General features: G+C 37.6%; 1 protein-coding gene across 1 annotated transcript in view; it reads left to right on the top strand.

The window, feature by feature from the left end:
• SACM1L (SAC1 like phosphatidylinositide phosphatase) overlaps positions 1-22,652 on the top strand; it is a 32,873-nt gene that overhangs the window by 6,521 nt on the left and 3,700 nt on the right. Inside the window, exons 2-17 of the mRNA XM_026094060.2 lie at positions 1,326-1,423; positions 3,160-3,234; positions 5,952-6,079; positions 7,315-7,464; positions 10,182-10,241; positions 11,908-11,941; positions 15,243-15,344; positions 16,185-16,270; positions 16,470-16,556; positions 17,014-17,082; positions 17,169-17,248; positions 19,078-19,176; positions 21,432-21,570; positions 21,810-21,879; positions 21,975-22,047; positions 22,506-22,599. Of these exons, the coding sequence (XP_025949845.2) occupies positions 1,326-1,423; positions 3,160-3,234; positions 5,952-6,079; positions 7,315-7,464; positions 10,182-10,241; positions 11,908-11,941; positions 15,243-15,344; positions 16,185-16,270; positions 16,470-16,556; positions 17,014-17,082; positions 17,169-17,248; positions 19,078-19,176; positions 21,432-21,570; positions 21,810-21,879; positions 21,975-22,047; positions 22,506-22,599 (1,444 nt within the window). The remainder of the gene's footprint in view (positions 1-1,325; positions 1,424-3,159; positions 3,235-5,951; positions 6,080-7,314; positions 7,465-10,181; positions 10,242-11,907; positions 11,942-15,242; positions 15,345-16,184; positions 16,271-16,469; positions 16,557-17,013; positions 17,083-17,168; positions 17,249-19,077; positions 19,177-21,431; positions 21,571-21,809; positions 21,880-21,974; positions 22,048-22,505; positions 22,600-22,652) is intronic.

The raw sequence follows: 22,652 nt of genomic DNA, 5'->3' as shown, positions 1-22,652 counted from the left end.
TCTGGCTTTTCTCTAGTTGCCCAGAGGGGTTGTAAAATTCCCATCCTTGGGGAGGGTCAAAACTCACCCTGAGAAACATGATCTAACTGTCAGGTTGGGTTTAGCTTTGAAGTTGGTCCTGCTTTTGGGGGTGGAGGGGGAAGGCTAGACCTGTTAAAAGAGGTCTTTCAGATGTCCCTTCTGACCTGAATTATTCAGTGACTCTACTTCAGTGAGCTGAAGTAGAGAAAAATACAAAAATGTTGAAAAAATGCAAGATCTATGTAAGGAGAAAGAGCCTAAAAATATCCACTATCCTGTAGAAAATTTTCCAGAATAACATGTCTAAAACTGTTACTTAACCCTTAGTCTAGTCAAGCCTTAAAGTGAGGAAAATTGCTGGATGGTCAAGAGCATTAGTTGGGTTTTTTGTTTAGCATTTTATATGTACAGTAACAACCAGTTCTACATAAGAATTGTGTTGTTGCACAAGTATGACTTGTCCAGGTTCTTGCTAGTACCTCAACTAGCATATCTTTTTTTAAGAACACGCTTTATTTTACAGCTAATGTTATACTGAGTACAACTTTACTGAAGAAAGGTATGAAGTCTGAACAGGATGTCAGTGTTTGATTGCCTAATATATTGGATGATGTGGACAGACCTAGCTAACAAATCTGGATAATGGTAATGTTGAGACATGTGCTTCAACAAACTCATGTGTGACTTTAACTGTTTTGGTTTTTTTCCTATGAGTAATTTCTGATGGATTTTTGCAGTGCTTAGAACACTCTAAAATGAAACAGGTGTTCTCATCATTGAATGTCAAAATATTTTTTTCTAAACTTGCATCTGGAATGTGATTCTTAATTTCTGATGTATTAAAGCTTTTTTAAAAAAAAAAAAAAACCAAAAAACTTGATGCTATAAATTGCTTTTGGATTATTGGATTTCTGAAGTGACGTGTTTCAAGTTTACATGAATTATACAGTGGACCAGTATGCTTCACTGCATCATTAAAGAGCTCTTATTTTAAAGGGAATAGTCTATATGTGAACTCTGGGTCATGTCTTTTTCTTCCAGTATTCTAAACAAGATTAGGTTTATTAAAGAAGCCATGGATTTTGCAGAAACCGATTACAGTTTGATTGTTTCTATTATGCACTGTCTGCGTCAGTGGCTGTGGGGTAGGAATCAAGTGAGAATTTTTTGTTCTTGCAGCCAAAATGAGGTTTAAAATTGATTACTTTATCTACAGGTGGTGACGAGCCTAAATATAAAGCAATAAATCAAAAGTAAGTGTGTTGCTAAACCAATTCCTTTCTTTCCTATCCATTCTGTTAAAGGCATGTAACCCCCGAGAAATTCTATGTGGAAGCTTGTGATGATGGAGCTGATGACGTGCTTGCTATTGATAGAGTCTCCACCGAAGTCACTCTTACAGGTACTCTCCTCACCAGTACTTCTCAAGATAGGCCTCTTTAGTCCCTTGGTCTACTATTTTGCTCCAGGCAATCCCAGAAGATCTTCAAAAGCTTAAATTGGTATTGACATAACTTATTATCTTGAATTGCTGTTTGTTTTGTTTTTAAAATAGTGGTTTGTATTTTATGTGGCAAAGAACTTACTTGTAATGCTTTTCACTGTAGAATTGATTTTGTGGGTAACAAGGGGGATTATGCTTGCCCATTTTTTGGTTCAAAAACCTCTATCACAACAGTAAAAACTGACTTCCACAAACTAGTTGGAATTGATGCTGCAAGTCCAAGGTCAGTCATTGGAAAAGTTGAACCCTGGGCCTCTACAGCTTTTGCTGACTTGTCTCAGTGCTGTGTGTGTGGGGTGTGTGTGTTTTTTTGTTTGTTTGTTTGTTTGTTTTGTTTTTTTTTAATTTGGTACTGAAACATGAGTTTTCATGAGCCTCAAAACAACAACAGCAAAAAACCCTTGCTATCAGTTGTTAGCTCTGTGTTGCCAATCTGGATTAGAAGGTCAGTGCAAGTAGTTCAATCATACTGGCACTGAAGTTTTCAAAGTTTTAATTTTTGTTTAATATTTTTTTTTTGAACAATATGAATTCAGTGCATTTAAAAAAAATCGAAGAATTCATGATGACTTGAAATTAAGGCAAGGATGAATTCCTTCTTGATACTTCAGGAGTTTGTACCTTAGCATTACTGCAGTACTTCTGTCTGTTTAGAAACTAGCAACATTAATATAAAAAGACCTTCTATTAGACCTGTTCTGTACCTCATATAAAAACAGTGTGCTCATCCCACTGCTATTCTCGGTGTTGTGGTAAAGTATTTCAATTTCTCCTTCGAAGTTACCCCTTCAAAACTATAAGGATGACTATCCCCAGGCGTCTATTAGTCTACCATCTGTTTCCATCTCTGGTGTTTCATCAGATGAACCTGCAGCTGCTAGATCAATATACTTTGTTGGCAACTTTGTATCTTTACAGAAGTGTTTAAAGCAAAGGAAAAATCAAGCGCTATCTTTCTCTGTTCTCTGAACTCGACTAGGGATTGGGGAAGATGCCTATCTGTGGTTTTTAAACTTGTCATTAGTTTCCCTTCTGCTATTCTAGAAATCTGTAGATAGAAGAAGGTTTAACATGTTAGCACTTGCAATTGGTATTTGGACACTGTGTGGATCTCTTGGTTATGTTGTTTGGAATATTGTATTCCTTACCATGTCCACACTGTGGTTAGTAGCTTTGCAAAGATGGGCTGAAAATCAAACTTAGGTTATTGGAACAGAAGGAGACTGAGGCTAAGAAGAAGCAGTCAAAAGTCGGAGGCCCAAGTATTTGTGATTTGTTGTCCTTGGTGTCTTGATTTCAAAGCAAAAAGCTTCTGGATGCTGGCAGGACAATGCATTACTGAGGAGTCCCCCTGCCAGACTATCCTGTAAATGAGCTTGGATTTATTCTATGGTATGACTGTTTTGATTAAACAAGGTAAAAAATTGAGTTAGAATGCTTCCACGTTTTCCCCCTCCTTCTGCCCCCAATCAGGTTTTGAATTTCTGATGCATTACTTCCCAAACTTGTCACTGCAGCAAAACCTGGGGTTTGGCCAAGAAGCTTTGACCAACTTGCAGTGTAATAGTTTTGTGACATAGTCATGAAAGAAACATTCTGACACTTTTTTGTTTGTTTTTTCTCCTGCTTTTCAGTTAAGAAAGATATTCCCCCTTCAGCTGTTACAAGGCCTATATATGGTATTTTGGGAACAATCCGATTGGTGGCAGGTAAGGAAAACAAAACTGCTCTTTAAAAATAATTAGGCAAAGCATATTGCTAAAGAGCCTTTAAAACTAAAAGTAGTCTTTGCAGGGTATCTGAGACTGCACTTTGTTCGGTATGATCATTTTATGGGCTTCCCTTGTGGTTGCTACAGGATGGAGGTATCAAAACATAGTTAATCATGGATGTTCATGTCCTTCTTAAGCCTGTTAGCTGTTCAAAGGTAGGGTTAATTGTCAGCTTGCTAGGTTTTAAAGAATGTATTTCAAATGCATACAAAGAACTTCATCTGCTTATTGTTTAAATGTGTTCATCATAGCTGCAGGAATTGATGTAACGGTGAAGTATTGTTTTTTTTTTTTTTTTTTTTGAAGTTTGACCTCAAATCAATAGTGTTGGTACACAAATAGCTGGGAGAAACAGGGCGATAGACTAGTGGATGCAGCTGTTTGAGTAAGTCTGTTAGAACTATTCTCCCAATATGGAGGAAATTCAACACTTGAAAAAAGACAAACCAGAAAAATTCAAAATTTTTAGGGAGTTACAGGATAAGGAAGAACAAGCTGTCCACTTAAATATCTCATAGTGATGTTTGAAATGGATATGAGTAGGCACTGCCGCAGATAAACCTGATACATACTGTCATGGATTCTTAGACTTGAAGTGTTGCTATTTGGAGAGGAAAAAAAAGACTTTAGAGTTTGAGACTAATGTAGTCTGGAAACTGATGCAGTAGGAACATACATGCTGAATAAGTCTTCATACATAGGAAGGATTTAATTTCAGTTACTCTTTGAAATGTACTGAACTAAAGCAAAGTGCCACTGTGCTAAATGCAATGACTTCTGACAGGGTCTTGAATTATCAGACTTTATATGCTCATATCCTAAGCAGGAATTTTAGATCTTTCAGAGCAAAAGCAACGTAAGGGACATCTTTGTTTTGAGCAGTTGACAAGCCTTGGTTGTTTTTAGAAGTGCTTTGCTCTGAAAGGGGATTTTCACAGCTTGCAGGTTTGGTAATGGCTTTCATTCATGTGACTGAATATAGTACCAAAGTGTATAACTTCTTCATTGTCCTATCCTTCCCCCCCACCCCTCCAAACTCCTCACTCCAAAAGACTTGCACTATTTTTTAATGTATAGTTGTCAACTAAAGATAATAGCAGTTAAGTAAATGTTGAGCTGAGCATTTCACTGTTGTCTGTTAATGATAAAACTGGTTCTATATTTAGTAAAGCAACATCTTTAAAAAGCATGAATACAGTTTTCCTATTACAGTGTTAGGAAAAATGCTGAAGTAATATCTTCAGTGTTTGAAATCTCAAACCAAATGTCATGTACCCAAATAGGAAAGGACAACATTGAAAATTTATGTCTGATTAAATGTAGTTATTTGTGCAACATCTTTATGAAATAGTTGTAGACATAATGTGCTGCCTTTTTTATAAGGTGTCTGATTGCTTGTCTTTACCAACCAAAGGCAATACTTAAAACTTGAGATGGAAACATGATAAAGCATTCTTAAGTGCTTGAATATTCTACCCAAGTAAATGCTACAAAACCAGAACTTAAAATTAAAAAAAAAAAAAAAGTGTGTGTGTGGGGGGAGGGTGTAAGGAAGAGGAGAGTGGGGTTGCAGTTGTCAAATGTCCTTTGGCTAACTATATGAACTAGATACCTAATATAACTATTGACCTGTCTATAAAACTTAGTATATATCCAAGTATAAATAGTTCACACTGTGCACAATTAAGTTAATTTTCCCATTATTTGTATTAACTACTATTTCTGTATTTCTGCCTTAGTATTTGCATTTCTTCTAATAAAAGTATACTTGACTGATACTTTTGTACTTCCTCAAGTAAGCTTTTGATGGTTTTAAGATGTATGAAAGATGATAGTCAGTAGCAAGATGTTTCCATCGGTGTCCAATCTCATAAAGTAATCTCTCTTCCAAAAAAACCAAACAAACAAAAAAACCCCAAACAACCCCCTCCCAAAAGTTGGCTGTGAAGTAAGATAGGCCTAGAAATGAGTATGTGTTGTCATCCCTCCCTTCCCCAAAAGAAAGTAAATTACTTTGAGTGACTGAACTCTCATGAATTTCTTTTGTGTTTTTACATATGCGTCAGGAAAACAACAAACTTCTCCTCCTAAATTATTTAAAAACAAATACTCCCCCCTGCTCTGTTTTGAACCTACTAGGACAAGTACTTTTCCAGGATAAGATGAATAGGGCTTGAGGATTCTGAAGCATACTTCCTTGTGTATATTGCTGACTTGCTCTGTACTGTCTGAACTGAGACCAAAGTCAGGGGCCCCTTTCTATATTTGCAAACCTAAAGACTTTTAGACTCTCTGCTGTGAAGTAGTAGCAGCTGACACTCTTTTTCCTGACGCTGAATTGCTCTGAAACTTGGGGTGTTTATCAGTAGTTCATGATCTGTGAGTATAAGGAGATGTGGGGGGCTTAGCATCAGGGGCTGGAAAAGAAACAAATACCATTGCTATAAACAACATAAAGTCCTAAGTGTTGATACTGTTTTTTCCCTGTGCATTTAAGCAATGTGTTTTCCTTCAACCTGTTTTCATTTGAAACCCATGGAGAGTGGAACTTGAAGAAACCTCTCTGTTTCCTATCAGTTTGAGTTTTCCAGGATGGTTTTAGGCTACTTTTCTTAATATGTGTATATATTAACTCTAATCTTTCTGTTTTACAGGCACATATCTCATTGTAATAACAAAAAAGAAAAAAGTAGGTGAGATTTTCAGTCATGCGATCTGGAAAGCAACAGACTTTGACATCCTCTCCTACAAAAAGACCATGCTGCATTTAACTGATATTCAGGTAAGAGTGGATTGATTTGCATGATGGGGAGATTTCACTTGACTTTTCTTCTGGTTTCTTATATTAATCTTTGTTACCATGGGACCTAATTTGATGACAATACTATGTTTGTGTGTTCTCTCTTTTTTTCTTTTTTTAAAGAAGCTGTGTGAACTAAACTTCTTATGTATTTATACCTGAATGTTGTGTCAGTTACAGTAGTGCGAACAAATTGGAGAGGAAAGTAATGTCATTCAAGATAACAGATTAATATTGTGCAACTTAGAATATTCGCCACACTGAGTTTGAAGTGCATGTTTTATACTTCCCTCTTTTAAGATGATACAGTGAGGGAGGGAGGAGACTGTCTTGCTGTATCTCTATTCTTGTCCTGAAATCTGGTATCATCCCTTCTCCTCTGAGGGCCTTTAATCACGGCCTTGCTTGCCTAGTGTACTGCAGAGGTGTTCTAGTATTGCAGAGTCTGTTACAGAGTAGTCTTCCTGAGCCAGTCCACAAAATCACTACTCTTCTTCCTGTTAATTTTCTCATGGCTTTACTGTTCTGATAGCCCCTACAATAAGCTGTCTTGCTGTTGTTTAATTATTGATCTTGCTTAATTCATGGAGTTGTTCTATTATATACTTACCAAGCAGGGACAAATTGAATTTTGAGTAAGAGGAAAAGGATGAAGTTTATTTTAAAATGAGTATGTGGTAGGATGATACAGAGCAGGCAAGAGTATCTGACTAGTGAAGCTAAAGGCAGCTCTGGTGCTCTTTCAGGAGAAGAATGAGGTTAATCAAAACTCAAACCAGAACACTTGCTGTTTTTTTGCATAATCTTGACAGTAAGTTTTATCCTTTCTTTGTTACCATTCAGTCCCTCTTTTTTGACTGAATGGCTCTCAGGGAAAACGATGGCTTCCTTTTTGCTGGGAAGTCACTAGTGTCAGTTTACTCTCAGTAGCTCTGGTAGTTTAATCTCTAGGGTAACTACCTCGGAGCACCGTTTCTCTTGTTTGCTGTACTTGCTGAATTCAGTTTTAGTGTAGTAGCCACAAGTTATCAGTGCACTGGTATTAAAACTGCAGTCTCTTGCTTTCCTTCTTATTCTCTGGATGTTCTCATGTGCTGCTAGAGCACTGGCAAAGTTCAAATCATCACCTCAAAAAGTAGAGGTAGCTTTAAAGAATAAGATAATTTGACATTTGTAAATGAGCTGTTTTTCCCCCCCCTCCCCCTTCTTCCCAACAGTTGCAGGACAATAAGGTATTTTTATCAATGATTAGTCATGTCTTGAGTGTGGATGGATTTTACTTCTCAACAACATACGACCTAACACACACTCTGCAACGGTTAGCCAACACTAGCCCAGAGTTCCAGGAAATGAGCCTCCTAGAGAGGGTAAGGATTTCATTTTGCTTTGTATCCTTGTCTAACTCATTGTCATTCAGTTCTGTGTGGTACAGGTTTAGTTTATGCAGCTGGTGTTTAAATGGTGTCAAAACAAATGATGACAAACTAAAGGAAGCTTCATACAAGGTTTAGAATGCTATTGCTGGAAGTTTTGGTCCTAGTACACTTCAGCTTAAACCTACTTTTTTTTTACAGTTAATATACTGAATTGTTGCAGACAGCATTAAAGAGTTTATAGTCCTCTATTAAACTAAAAATGGTTTTGCTGTTTTAAGTTAAATTAGTGAAATGGATTTACATTTGTTGCTTAGATGCAAATCGTTATTCTAAAAGTAGCATTGTGTTTCTGAACTGCGTAATTATACAATCTCTGTGATCTTGTCAATCCAATTGTAGTGGGGCAGTTCTCTGAAAAAAAGGTGACCACAAGAGGAAAAGGAAGCAACCAAGCAAGTGTGCAAAGTAGACTGAAGTTACTGTTTGGGTTTGCTTCCTTATGTGCTTAGAATAAGGTTGGAACTAGCTAGTCTGTAATGCTCCAGCACAGAAATTTATTCAGTGCTGCAGTTCCCTGCCTAAAGTGTTAGGGACTGTGACTGAGCGTACTAGCCCACCCTTCCTCAGTCTCATAGCTTATTAGCAATGACAAGTTTTAGAGATCTGTTTAGAAATGGCTGCAAATCTTAGATCAGGCAGATCAGAATGCCTTTCTGAAAGGTCTGTTTTAATTGAAGTTGAAGAGGAAGGGAAAAAAAAAAAAAACAACCTTGCCTCTGACTTGAATATTCAACGTTTCTAATTGCAACAAGAATTGGAGAACTTCCTGCCCTTTTTCCCCTCCCCCCAAATTTAGAATGGCATGCTTTTTCTTGAGGTGGAATAAATCTCGAGTTTGTTTGTATTCTCTTTCAAAATAATGTGGAACAGAACTGTGGGTTTATGTTGTTTTGGCCCTCAATCTAAACTGTGCTTGTTCCTTATGTTTGACATATGAATTTATTGTACTATCATCTTAAACAACAGAACCACACAGCCAAACTCAAATTCAGCTTTAAAAAAACCTCTCCTATGCTTTGGAGCTCCAGAATCCTTGTCCTGGTAAATTACTGAATGCCACAACATGAACAAGGTTTGAACTACCTAGACACTGAAATATCGAAGCCCTGGAAGTGAACAGCACTCTCTGTTCCTTTGCAAAAGAGATGACAGTGAGGTTGTGAGACTTTGTGTCTTAGTGAGACTGTCTAAACTGGGGAGGCAGTGCAATTTTTCTTTTAAGTCCCTCCCTGCCTCCCCCCCCCCCCCCCCAAGTTTATGTTGGGGGACTGTTTTGCATTATCAAACACATTTCTTGCCAGTACTATTGCTGGGGAGAGCAGTTGCTGACACAGAAGGATGGATTGGTTTGCCTTGAAATTGTGGCACTTCAGAGCACTGTTTGAAAGGCAAAGCGTAATAAATAGGAGGATCATTTTTAAGTAAATCGAGATGTTTGTTAGAACCCTTTTAATGTAACCTCATGTTCCTGTGGTAGCAGTATAATAGTATAACAAAAGGTTGATGGTAATTTCAGGTATCTCCACAGATGCAAGAGAAATTTGGTCTATAGTTCTTAATGGGAGTGGTAGAAGGAAACAGTGCTAATATAAGCATACTAAAGTGTCACATGAGGCTCTTTCACTAGTTCAAATCTTACTTGCAGTATGATTTGCCTATAAAGAAGAATGTAAATGGACCCAGACTACTTGGTCTAAAAGCTGTTTTAGGACAGTCCATTACCCAAGGTAATAAGCGCTCCTCAGGACGTGAGGCAGAAAGGTTCATATTTCTGTTAGTGTAGGCTCATCTGCATGACAAGCAGCTCTATTCAGGTTTTTTTGGGGGGGATGTCTTACTAAAAGATTTAGTATGTGGTTGACTTCTAGCAGGTGGTTGTACTTAGTGTTTCCTCTTAGACTTAAGACTGCTCCAACACTGAGCTTGAATTAACCTCCTCCTCAGGGTGAATGCATTGTCCTCCTGTCTCATGTTGTGAGATTTATGCCACCTCTCCATAAGCTTTCATTGCTCTCTGCAGGGATTGCCACTTGGTGACTAACCAGGTAGCTCTTTGGAATGTGCTCAGACCCTTGCTCAAAACCTTTTTAAGGTGAATTGGGAATAGGAAATACGCAAAGTTGAAGATGATGGTTTATGTTGCTGTTAAAGGTCTTTCCTCCCCCCCCCTCCCCCCAACTATGAATATTGTTTAACTTTCAGTTCTTAGTTGTTGATTATTTACAAAACCCCTTGCATTTTTACCTTCTGCCCACATTAGGAATGTTACATTGCTATTGTTCTTGAAATGTTTGATAATCTCGTCAAGCCTTGTTTACTTAGGGCAGACACTTGAATGTTCTGCTGATATTGAAGCTGAATTGTCAATGGCTTAGCATGTCTGAGGTAAAGCAGCCCCCTCAAAGATTAGAGGGAATTATCCTTTCTTCTTTAAAAAAAAATATATATATACACATATATATATAATATATATTTTAGCTTTCTAGTTGAGTCTATATGAACGATACTGATGAAAGGGTGCTCCATCTCAAAGTACACCTGTTCACCTGGACTTGTGTTAGTGCATGAGTACTATAAATCTTTCTTTATGTTGAATTAAGCAGAGCTTAAAGCATCTAAGAGCTTTTTTTTCCCTCCCCCCCTTGCAGGCAGACCCACGGTTTGTGTGGAATGGGCATCTTCTTAGAGAATTTGCTGCTCAACCAGAGGTAATCTCTGCAATGGTCATATTAATACACAATGGATACACTTGGTACTAAAAGCATACAACACTCTCCTATAATTCTTTATCTTATACCAGATTCTGGCTGCCTGAAATAACTTGGTTATTTGTCTTCTAGATTAGCAAAAGTTCTGTGTGTGTAAGTTAAAACAGTTCAGTGTGACAGCCTTTTGCTTTCTAACTTCCAACTATACACCAGTGTCCTCAGTAGTGCATAGTAAAGCTGACTCTTTGCAAGTGTCCGCATTTGAAGGTGCTATGTTAATACCATGCTGAGAAATATTAACTCAAGGGGAAGTTATACTGCATGCCGTATGCTTCTCAAGTTTTTTTTTTTTTTTTTTTTTTTGAGTCTGACTACTTGTTTATCTCTAGTATTTGCAGAGTTCAGTTTGTCACTTCTTAATAGTTTCAAATCATCTTTCTCCATGAGTGCAGTTAAAAATTCACTTGTCTAGTGAATGGGTTGTGGAGCTGACTATTAAGAGCAAGACTGACATTTTAGATTCTTTTGGTTTATTTGAAATATATGCTAGTACAATATTTGCTTGCATTTGCTGGATGGAGTGAATTCAAAATACACAACCATGAGCCATAAGTATAGTATGTCAATGGCCAGGCTGATCTAAGCTAGTTCCTACCAGAGACTTTAGAGGCATGTTAAACTTTTTAAGTTGTCTTCACTACAGCAACCTTTTCTCTTTATCAGTACTGCCCATTTATCCAAGTGAATGATGCAGCTTCTCTTTCTGTCTCAGTAACCTGAGCAGACATGCTTTTACATTAGATAGCACTGTTCCAAAATGCTGGATTGTACAGTGGTTTTTTTTGAAATGTGATGATATGAATTAACAAAGGGCTGTTGTGCATACTCCGGAGGGAGGAAGGAAGCCTTGGGGTTGCCTGAGTAGATGGTTTGGATGGTGCTACACAAACTATGCTGGGGAGATTGGGTGGGAAGAGCAAAGATAGTCAAGTGTGCTTGGTTAGTAAAAACAGTAGTAGGAGGCAAAATATAGAAGCTGAAAAGGGAGATAACCGATATATGAGGGGAAGCCTGACCTAATATTGACTAAAGGTACCTTGCTATAGTAACAGTTGTAGTTAACCAGATTTGGAATTTCTGACTTCTGGTATTGGAAAACTTTAATTTTAAGCTTTATTGAAAGACCAAATTGTTCAGGTGTGGCAGGATGGTAGAAACTGTAGAACAAGCATTTAAAGGATTATTCGCATAGTAGTTAGCAACACAAGTCTTCAGTAGGAAGAATTCTATCTCTGCTTACGTCGTACTGTTGAGATGATGCAGCAAATCCGTACCAAAAGGTTTCCAATGTGTACTGGTTTATAACTAGTATGTTTGTAGAAGAATAAATGCCTTGTTGAGGACAAAGCAGCCTGTTTTTTGCCAAGGTCACTTAATGATATCAGAATTTCACTGTCCCCCCCCACCCCCACCCCAGTTACATATACTACTCTGGTTTTGTTGTGAACTTTTTTCTCAAAGAGAGAATTACTGCATCTTAAATGAAGAAGGATATCAAATATATAAAACTGTCCAAAGACTCCCAGACAAAACATAATTAGTTTATGTATTTTTTTTGGCCACTAGTGTTTAATGTTTTAATTGTACTGTTCTGTCTTTGTTTCAGATCCATAGGTTTGCTACACCAGTGATGCATGGATGTATCCTTTCATGTTCTAAAGCTCAGTGCTGAATTTGGTAGCCTAAAGCAAAAAGCTTGCTGATTGGAGTAAACTATTGGCAACTATAGCATAGAGAATAATGTCAGAGTTAAGCTGTAGTTTGTTCACATATTGGAAAAACAAGCAAGTGAGCTATGAACATTTCATGTTAACTCATTTGAATGTTTTTCTACTCTTAAACCTTAATTTGTTTTATCTTACAGACATGATTTGCATGATTGTCTTTCAAGGGGGTAAAGACAAAGATGAGTATAGTGAACACTTACATCAACCTTATTTTTTCCTCTTGCTCTAAGGATACCCGCAGTTAGCATTTTCTAATTTCTAAATGGATATAATGGTCTGTACTAACTAACCACCAAGTAAATAAAGCAAACAATTATTATCAAGGTCCTTAGATTTAAAATAAGGGAGAATAGTTAAGACTTGAAGGAGTGCTTGTGGATGTTCCTGTTGATGCAACAGAAAGATGAAGAGTTCTGCTGAAGGCTTCTTGGATACTTCTCCTAGCAAGTTGCTTTTGCTACACCAAGGATTCAGTTTGTGTAACAGCCTTTTTAGCAAAGCATTCATGAGTTTATTTCTGAGAAGGGGTGTATGCTTGTCTGTAGGTCCAATGCTCCCTGGAAGCATTGCTCCTCGTGCAGTGATCAAGCAAAAGTCAGTCCCAGGTGCTCCTGAATTTGGAGTATGAAAAGGGGTGGCTAAGACCGGACAGAGTAATTCACGCAGCACTCTTCTTAGCTGCTCCGTTGCAAAGGCCGCTCGGGTATGGTCAGGGAATGATGTACAGACTGGACTGGTTGTTCTGGTAGGGCTATTATCACTGGCAGACCTCCAGTCCTTCCTGTAATTTCATATAATGGAAAGTGCAGTGGGAGTAGGTGGAGAGGCAAGGAAAGCGGGGAAAAGGGAACTGTCAAAACAACCCAGTCCTTAACCTGCCTCTGCAAGTCTTGCAGGGAAGAGCCTGGGTGGATTGCAATTAGCAGTTGGCAGACTGCAATTAACACCTTTCTCTGTCCTAATTTCACTACATAAATAATTAGTATGAGTAATGTATGCCTTGCTGTAATCCAAATACTAACCAAGTGCCTTGGATAACCCATTCACAAGAATTCTAAGAGACTGGATTTCTAGTGACGAAGCTGCTAGAGCTAGAAGAGCCCTAAGCAGCATTGCAGTAGTGCCACTGGCAGTTATTTCAGTGAAATCAAACTTTTTCTTTTTTCCTCCTCTTTAAACCTAAATATATTTTGTTCAACTATCTGGACTGGGGTCTTGGTCTTGCAGTGATGAGAAATAATGGACTTTTTTGGATGACCTAGACTTTCACCAACTGAAGACTAAACTAGGTTTAACACTTTCCTTGTTTCAAAAAAAGTAAGTCTTTTTTGGTGTGGAAAATAGTCAATAGCAAGCTGCCATTTAAGTTAGGGGAGAGATTACAGACACATAAAATGGGTCTTCCAAATATTGCCTTGCAGTCTTGAAGAGTCAAATGCTTAGGAGGGGAAAGAAACTAATATTCAAAATTGCTTGGCCTCTTTTGGTAGCTTTCCTTCTTCCATTATTCTTCCGTATTCTAGTGAGCTTGAGATTCTAGTGGTTGATTCTAAAATGAAGATCTTGTCTCCTCGCCTTTCTTCCTTGGCACAGGAGGAAACTAAAGAGTGTTGTCTAGCTACAAAATCTATCTTATTCTTAAATATTCTGCAGGAAACTGCTATGAGACTGTAGGTTCGAGAGAATGCTGCTAAGCAGCTAAGTTTAGCAGTAACCTTTCTTACAGGAAATTATTGGCTGTACAAGTGTTTTAGGTTAAAGGGTGTGGGTCTTAACAGTAATTTTCCAGGAAAGCAAAAGAATCCTTTAAGATTCTTTTTAATCCTTTAAGCAGAAGATCCTAATTTATGAATTCTGAGAACACTTTGGATTATGTAGGGCTAACATGTTTTTTTTTTTTTCCCCTTGGCAAATTCTTAGTTTTTGGAATTATTTACGAACAGTGGTGCAAATGCAGAAGTAAATCAGGATGTTCCGTGTATGCAGTCAGTGGCTTCTTTAACATAGCTTAGATGCTTGCATGTGTAGCTTAGCAGCTTTATTCTTTTGAATCCTTGACAGAAAATGCAGAATCTAGGTTTTACTGTAAAAAGTGCCACTTTAAAGAAAATACATTTTTGTTTGCTTTTACCAACCATAGGACAAGAAGTATCTTGACTTCTCAGAGAATAGAACAGAGTGAAGTATGCCAGTACTGCAACTTTCAAAATTACTCATTTCAGTCTTGTGCTTATTTAAAAGTTGGGATTTAGGCTGTTAATGACAAAGGACGAAAATCTATGAATCTACCTGAAGTTTTTCTTGAAATGCCTTTTTTTTGTTTGTTTAAGGCAATTTTAAGCAGGACAGAATAAGATTTGAAAAATGAAAATGGTTGTTAATGACTTCTGTTTGTTCATTGATTAAACTTAGTCCTAGATTATGGTGCATCCACCATTTTGAGTGTCTAACCTGGGCAGAAAAGCATACTTGGATAAAAAAAATACCACTGGAGACTTCTAAGGAGGCTGCATACACAGAGGCTGAACTTGATTTACAGAAATTAGAGTGTCCTTTTAGGAGCATATATGAGATGTTTGTGTTTTGAGATAAGCAAATAATAGGTCTTGAGGAAGCGAGGAAAGCACTCAGAGGTCCAAAACCAGCTTCATGCATGTCCTTGCCTTTAGGGTAAGGATTTGAAACCCAGTCAGCGCTACTACTAGTCCTGGAATCTATAAATGTGATGTATGTTGTATGTAAGAGCAAAGTTTCAACAGTGCAAGATATTCACCCTTCTGAAAGCCTAGAGAAAAAAGTGATCTTTTTATAAAAAGCAGTGGGGGCAAGAAACTGCTGAAGTAGTTTGATTAAAATTATGAATGAGATGGATGTAGCATTGAACAGAACTTCAGAAATCCGTCCTTTAAAAGATATGCATAGGACCCTGTAACCAGATTAATATTCTGTAGAGTCCTGTTTTGTCAAAATTGTAGCAGTTTTATTTTTGTGCTCATGACAGTCCCTGTACCTTGTCTTTTGTGTTGCACATACTGATCCTAATATCAAGCTACTTTCTCTTAACTGTATTGATGTGGTAAATATTTACAGTTTTCCTTGAATGTGGTCATTTGGTTCTTTGATCATTTTTACCTCTTTTTATTTTTATACATATATAAAAAATATATTAAAACTAAGAAAAGTTTGTTTTTTTCCTTAGCATATTATTCATCAGTTATCACTATGCACTCTTGTTCTATTAATGGAAAGTGTTTTGACTGGCTGCTTGTTTCCAGAAGAAGCTGTTTCAGAGCTGGTGTACGCTACTATGTAAGAGGTAAGATAGCAAATTTATTTAATTAAAAAAAAAAAAAAGCAAATTCCATCTCTATATGCGGCTTATCTTTAAGAGGAGTTGCTGGTATAATGATTTCAACAGCAAGTACTTGCAATAGTACTTTGTGTCAAGAGGTCCTTGCTTCAAAGAAAATACTAGGAACCTATATGATGAACTGAAGCATGGTCTGGTATTTTTTTTTAAACTGACTCCTCTTTATTCCTCCTAGAGAGAAATGAAGAGGCTTTGTTGGCTGGCATTTGTATTGCTTACATTTTTGATTGGAGTTGTTTGCAAATGTCTAACAGCCCTTTTGGACCAGCAGTAAATTCAGCTGTGAGCTTTATTGGGGCTGGAGGGAGGGGAGACCATGAAATCGTCTTCTCTAATTGTTGCAGCTTGAGACCTGAATAAGGAAATAATTCAACTTGGTGTGTTGATGTGTCCATGCGTCAGCCCCAACATGCATGCTTTTGACAGTATCTGTCTGTTTCTGCAGTACCATTGTTGCTGAAATGTGGATACTTCAATGTCAAAACACTTGTTTTTATTTTTGCATTGAAACTGCTTAATTTCTAAGACTATAATTATCAAAGTGTTCTTGAATTTATAGGCTTTGCTGTGCACAACTGTGCTTCTTCAGCAAGCTAAATTTGGTGCAGATCATGATAAACTTTTGCCAAAATCCTGTTTAATTTAGCATCTTCTGACAGCTCTGTGGTATTTTCTTGCTTTCTTTGAGTATTTGGAAAGGAGGGATGGGAAGCCTTTTGCTGACATACTAATGTTCTGCGGCCAGCCTGTGAGAGGGTTTTTTCTTTTTTCTTTTTTCCTACTTAGGTATTGATTCAGAAGGACATGCAGCTAATTTTGTTGAAACAGAACAAATTGTGCATTACAAGGGGAGCAAAGCGTCATTCGTTCAGGTAAGATCAGTATAATGAACTGCTGACTGGCTTAAGTGTTTGGTTGGCTGTCTCTTATCTTGTGATGCTGCTGAGCTGCAATTGGCCAGGTTGGAGTATATTCAAAAAGGGAGCATACCAACTAAATGAGCCTTTTTCTTTTTCCTTTTTTTTTTTTCTTTAAGGCTTATTGTCTTAAACTATTTCCATTTTCTTGCAGACCCGTGGATCGATTCCTTTCTTCTGGTCTCAAAGACCAAACCTCAAGTATAAACCAAAGCCACAGATCAGCAAGTCTGTAAATCACGTATGTGACTGTTCATTGCATTTTGGGGATTTAATATACTTATGGGCTCATGTGGATGTGAAGGGGTGATAATCTGTAGTCAGAAGAATAAGTTAGCAGTACTAAATTGCGTTTTATTGTTAAACAGTAGTAACAAGAAGCCTTTTTATTCCTTGAGACTTGAGTTCAGATTCTGAAAAAATCCAGGTGTGAATGAGTAGTTTCTCTCTGGTTCTTGTTTGTAGCGGTTCTTGTAGCTGCACAATATTCAGCATATGTAGATTGTTTAAGGAGAGCTGAATGGACTTAGGGATAAAAGTAGAAATGTATTAGCACAGTAAAGAACAATAAACACTTTCTTGGCTATGAAAGTGCCTGTGCTATTTCATCAAAAGGATGATTACAGAGGTTTTTCATAAATCGCAGGTCTTAATAGTAGCATAAATGTGTCATAACTTTTTTCTTTTCATTTTTCTAGATGGATGGTTTCCAAAGACATTTTGACTCGCAAATAATTAGTTATGGAAAGCAAATGGTTGTTAACTTGGTATGCTTTCATATGGTTTTTCTTGAGAAAGCTGTTGTTCTTTCAAGCAGGCTTGCAAGTAATACTATCCATTTTTTACCTTGTAGGTGAACCAGAAGGGTTCAGAGAAGCCTCTTGAGCAGACGTTTGCAAAAATGGTGAACAGCATGGCAAATGGAATGGTCAGGTGTGTGTGAAGTGAAATGATACACTCCTATGTTAAAAGTTGGGTGATGCCTCCGAGACCCACAAAAACTGATCACAGTGCTTTGGGGCCTTGAACAAATACCTGATTTGTTTCAGAATTTTATTTTTTATGAGGTAACCTGCATATGACCAATGCCCTTACCTCAGAGTTTCCATTCTAAGCAAAAGTAAGCCTGTGAAGAGAATATGGGGCAAAGAAAAGAGCCAGGCAGAATAAAGAAGGGATGTCAATCGTCATGATGATGCCATGTAGTTCTGGAATAATAGCATGCTGTGAAAACTGTGGCTGTCTTCATATTTTGGAAAGAGAAGTCAGGCCCCATAGAACTACTTTCTGGTACAAGGGGTTGGTTTAATTGCTGACTTAGTAAGGGAGTGCTAAGTGTGGGCAAAATCTATTGGAGATAGAGGAGGGAAGCATGTAATTTAAGTGTGTGGACCTCAGAGTAACTGGGCCAAGAGAGAGTGGGGAATGCACTTGAGAGAAATTCCATCTCTTCATGGGAATCTTAGGTGTAGTATACAGTTTACAACCAGCCTGTGCTTGCTTTGCCCGATTTCTGTGGGGAGGGTTAAACTCCCACAGATCCTTATCTCTTTGTCCTTTCCTTGAGTTTGCTGTATGGTAGTATTGTTGGTCTCGTATATGTCCAAGGACAAAATCCTACCCTTAAGCATAAAGGCATGCGGTGCGTGTGGTTGGTTGTTTTTTTAAATATACAACCACTTCTGAGGAGAGTTCTCTCACCACCCTCACCTCTAAGCTGGTATTGAGATCTTAAAAATGCATAGAGGTTGTGGGATTATATGCATCTCTGATACTGCTATAAAGTCATCTAGTGGAAACGTTAAAATTCTGTTAGGGAGTGCGTTTTATAACTGTTGTTTGCTGCTCTGTATATGGTGAAATGGGACTGACACTTTTGTTAATGCTGCCAAAGTCTTTTTGGGGGGGGGGGAAGGGGAGATGTTAAGTTATTTAGCCTGGCAGGTAAATGCCATCAAAATTATTTGGGTCTTCAGTGCATATATGCCACCTTTCCTCAGACAAATAGTCTTGAAAGCTTGGCAAATAATAATTTTTGGTTTATAAATACTTCAGGGCAGGAACCTCACTTGCTGTGAATTGCAGAGCATGTGTATATACAAAAGTTGAATCAGACACCATTCATCTAAAGCAGTTTTTACCAGAAATGATTTGGCTGTTAAAATCTTGTTCCCTGTCAGTAGCCATTGGATTTTCTTACAGCACAGTAGTTTAGCTGTCCAGACAGAACTTGTCTCAGGCTTCTAGAGAGCCATCAAATGGGGTTATGCTGCATGCCAGAGAAGAATGTTGCGTTTTAACACCTGAGTCTCTTTAAAAGAGGACTGACAAGTCCAAGATGGAATTACCTGGAGGAGGGCAGGGTGGAAGAATCCTGGTGAAAAAGCAGAGATGAAATTGGATGTGTGTAGCTTTTGTTTTTCTCCCCTCTGTGCTTTTCTGGTGGGGAAAAAAATACTAGTCAGAACTTAGAACGAATAACTTGGAACTGAATGGCTGCTTCCCCAGACTAGTGGCATCTTGTAAAGAAATGTAAAAGCTGTCACCATGCACACTAAGTATACAATCTCAGGAAAACTACAGAGCACTGAGAAAACCCACTGATATCTGCTGGAAGCCCTCTCTAAAGAAGAAGAAAAAATTCTCTGTCACTGCTTGCTCTTCACTGGGGGCTTGCTTTGGTTTTTTTGGTTGGTTGGTTTTTTTGAGACCTTTGCTGCAATATGTTTATAATTATAAAAGATGCTTCTCTCTCTGAATAGATATATAGCATTTGACTTCCATAAAGAGTGCAGTCGAATGAGGTGGGATCGACTTCATATTTTGATGGATCAATTGGCAGAGCAGCAAGACGAATTTAGGTAAGATGGCTGATGCTCCCTAGATCTCAAGTAGTTCTGTACTATTAAAATGAGACCACTTTCTTACAGCTTCTGTTGTCTTGAGTTAAAGCACACTAAAACAGACCCTTAATCTTTCACAAAGTAAATATTCATATGCCTTAGTAGTTGCATATAGTATCAGCCACAACCAGGTCTCTACCTTGCAATGTAGAGCCATTTTCATGTCGTAATAAAGAATCATAGCAACCCCATGTTGCGGCTCAAGAACTGACTTTGTCTCTTTTGGTAAAAGTTTAGAAGAAGAAATAAGCGTGCATACAACTGAAGTTATAAAAACTGCATGTCTCTTTAGGTGAGGGTTTTTCATCCAAGAGTAATACCATATGCTGGTGGCAGTAAACTTCTGCAGTGTGGTGCCAAACACTTTCAGGTCTCTAACGCTCATTTGTTTGTGTTGCCAAACCTTAGCACTAGCAGTAATTGTGTTAGTCCTTGTGGAGTTAAGTAATCCACAAAGAACCAAATTCTCATGTTTATTTTTAGTCATATAAAAGACTAAGTGTCCATATCAACTTAAGTTTTTGCTCAGTCCTGTGAGTGAGTTGTTTTAAGCACTTCTTGGTCTTTGCTACTTGTGAATAATGAATGCAGTCTTCTCCGCCACCAAAAGTAGCCCCAAAACACCCCAAAGCAGAAGGATGAACTGACTTGTGATCACTTCAAAGGAGGAGATATAAGTACTTAGGTTTCCTATATGGCAAGGATCCTTTATTCTTGGAATGAATACCCTTTCACTTGTTTACTGCCATTGTAAACTTTAAACAGAGCCAAGTTTTCTTGAAATGAAAACTAGAGGTTTGTCAAAACAAGATACAAGAAGGTTCCTTTTCAAGATTAAGTTGGCTATACCTTGCCTTGCCTTGTTTTGTTTAGGGTGGCCATTATTTAAATAAGAACAGGGAAGTCTGAAAAGAGCTCTGCAGCCCTGAGGCAGTTAAACAGCTTTACTTGCTGAAGATTGAATCCAAGTATAAAAGATCTGGCAGAAAGGATAGCTGGCTTGCTGGTTTTCTTATTTTTAAACTTAATTTATTTAGAGGAATTACAGGAGATTGATCATATAAGCTAGGCTATTAACCAGAAATTTCCACTTGTCAGCTCTACGTTATCCTAGTATCAGTTCTAGGCAAAACTTGGGAGAGGAGGGAAAATCAAATTTCCATTGGTGTTGTCTCCTTTAATCATTTAACCATATAAAACATGCTTTAACAAAACTCATTTTCCAAGAATGAGACCAGGTCTTGTTAACACAAGTTTAATCGAAGTGCATCTACTGTTGTAAGGCTCTTGATCTAATATGGCACAACTTCATAGCATGACTTTTTTTAATCTTAAAATGCTATACAATGGCAGTGGATAATGTGCTAGACCAAATTCAGAGTTTGTAACTGCATAATGGAGTGATTTACTCTAGAGAGTATGATCTGTAAATCTTTAGGCACTCTTAATGCTATGGTAGAAGGACTAGTACAGTTTTGTCCCATTTGCATAATCAACTAATAACTTGATCTCCCTATTTGTTTTACTAGCTCAGGTATCAGAATATTTGCATGCAATTCAGTATTTAGAATTTGAGCTGCTTTTTAGTATCACTGGAGAAATGCCTGGTTTAGCTGATTAAAAAGATTGAAGTGATGATGAGCATATGCAGTTGCAAGGGTGGGGGGGAATATCTGTTTCCCACAGATGTTCATATAACAGAGAAAAATGATTAAAAAACCACAATAAGATTGTCCTACAAGATTTGAATACCTTTCTGGAGGCAACATGACTAACAACTTATATGGCTATACATAGAGGTGACTGGACTGAAGCTGGTGACTAGGTATATATCTGGTTACTTCTGCTGTTACACTCTGATCTTTAACTGTGGAGCTGAAAAACATAAATACAAGACACTGATGTTGCAGGAGAGGCTGCCTTTCTTCCTAGTGACGCATAGTTCAATTTGGCTGACTGGCTATCTAAATAACAATAGTGAGTATAGCTTTGAGATAAATAAACATTCACATCCTGATGCTGCTTTTCAGTGCCTTTGAGGAAAAGAGTGATAGAGAAAGAATTCAGGGAGGCATCACAGTTCAAAGACATGGCAAATAACTCATCATACACACAAGAGAACTGCATCTTCTGGCTGCTAGAGCATATACTTGTGAAAATGCGCACTTTGTGTACTGTTACCTATAAATACTTAAATGGATTGTATGTGCTAGTTATTTTCTAGTTGATTCCGATGGTAAAATTGTGACTCAGCAGGAAGGAATATTCCGTAGTAATTGCATGGACTGCCTTGATCGGACTAACGTGATTCAGAGCTTGTTAGCACGCAGATCTCTTCAAGCCCAGCTTCAGGTCAGTATGTGACTCTGCTGTTTGATTAGCAACTTGTAAGAGGAGGGAGGCTTTCCATTTGGAATTGAAATGTAATTTAACATCTCAATAAGAGCTTGCATACTTGAGTTGCTGTAGTACATAATCTTATTTGAAACCCATTGGCCAGATTCTAGTTCAATGAATGTAACTCTTCTTGAAAGCAAATATTAATTTTTCTAATGAATTTCTAGTGAGCTGCAATATGCTTTCTGTTTTAGAGACTAGGTGTTCTGCATGTTGGACAGAGAATTGAAGAGCAAGCAGACTTTGAGAAAATCTACAAAAATGGTAGGCTGCTTATAGAGTTTAAACAGTCATCTTTTTTTTTTTCTTATAGCGTACAAAACTTCCTTAATCTTTTCTTAATGCTTTCCTGTTCACAGCATGGGCTGATAATGCTAATGCTTGTGCCAAACAATATGCTGGAACTGGTGCCTTAAAGACAGATTACACAAGGCAAGTCAGACTTTTCCTGTAAAAGCTTTCTGGGTTTTTGTACATGTTTGGGGATTTCTTTAATTCTTCATATCTGAACAGATCTATTTAGGGCTCAGACTGTTAATTAGTTTTGCAATGGTTCAGCTGATAAAATGTGAGACTAAAATCTACAGAAGAGCATTATTATTCACTGTAACTTAAAAAAAAACAAAAAAAAGACAATCTGGAAATCAAATCAGGAAAGTGGGGCCTATTCAAGATGCACTTCTCTCCCTCCCACAACACAAATGTAACTTTAACTTCAGATAGCTGTTGTGATTAGTCTGTATGGTAATAATGCCAAGGCAACGCTAGCTAATTGTATTTTCATGCAAGTATGCATTAAACTTTTGAACAATGAAAGAATTGCAAATCTGAAATTCTTTTCTTGAATTTATAATTGTATTATAAATATTTTTGAAAACATCTTTTTACAGAACTGGGAAAAGAACTCAGTGGGGCTTAATTATGGATGGCTGGAACTCATTAATACGTTACTACAAAAATAACTTTTCTGATGGATTTAGACAAGTAAGTTGGGCTTTTAACTGTAGGGAAATATATTTAATAAACCCTGCTGTGCA

This window comes from Dromaius novaehollandiae, chromosome 2 (genome assembly GCF_036370855.1).
Source record: "Dromaius novaehollandiae isolate bDroNov1 chromosome 2, bDroNov1.hap1, whole genome shotgun sequence".
Classification (NCBI taxonomy): domain Eukaryota; kingdom Metazoa; phylum Chordata; class Aves; order Casuariiformes; family Dromaiidae; genus Dromaius; species Dromaius novaehollandiae.
This window is presented reverse-complemented; position numbering and strand designations above follow the sequence as displayed.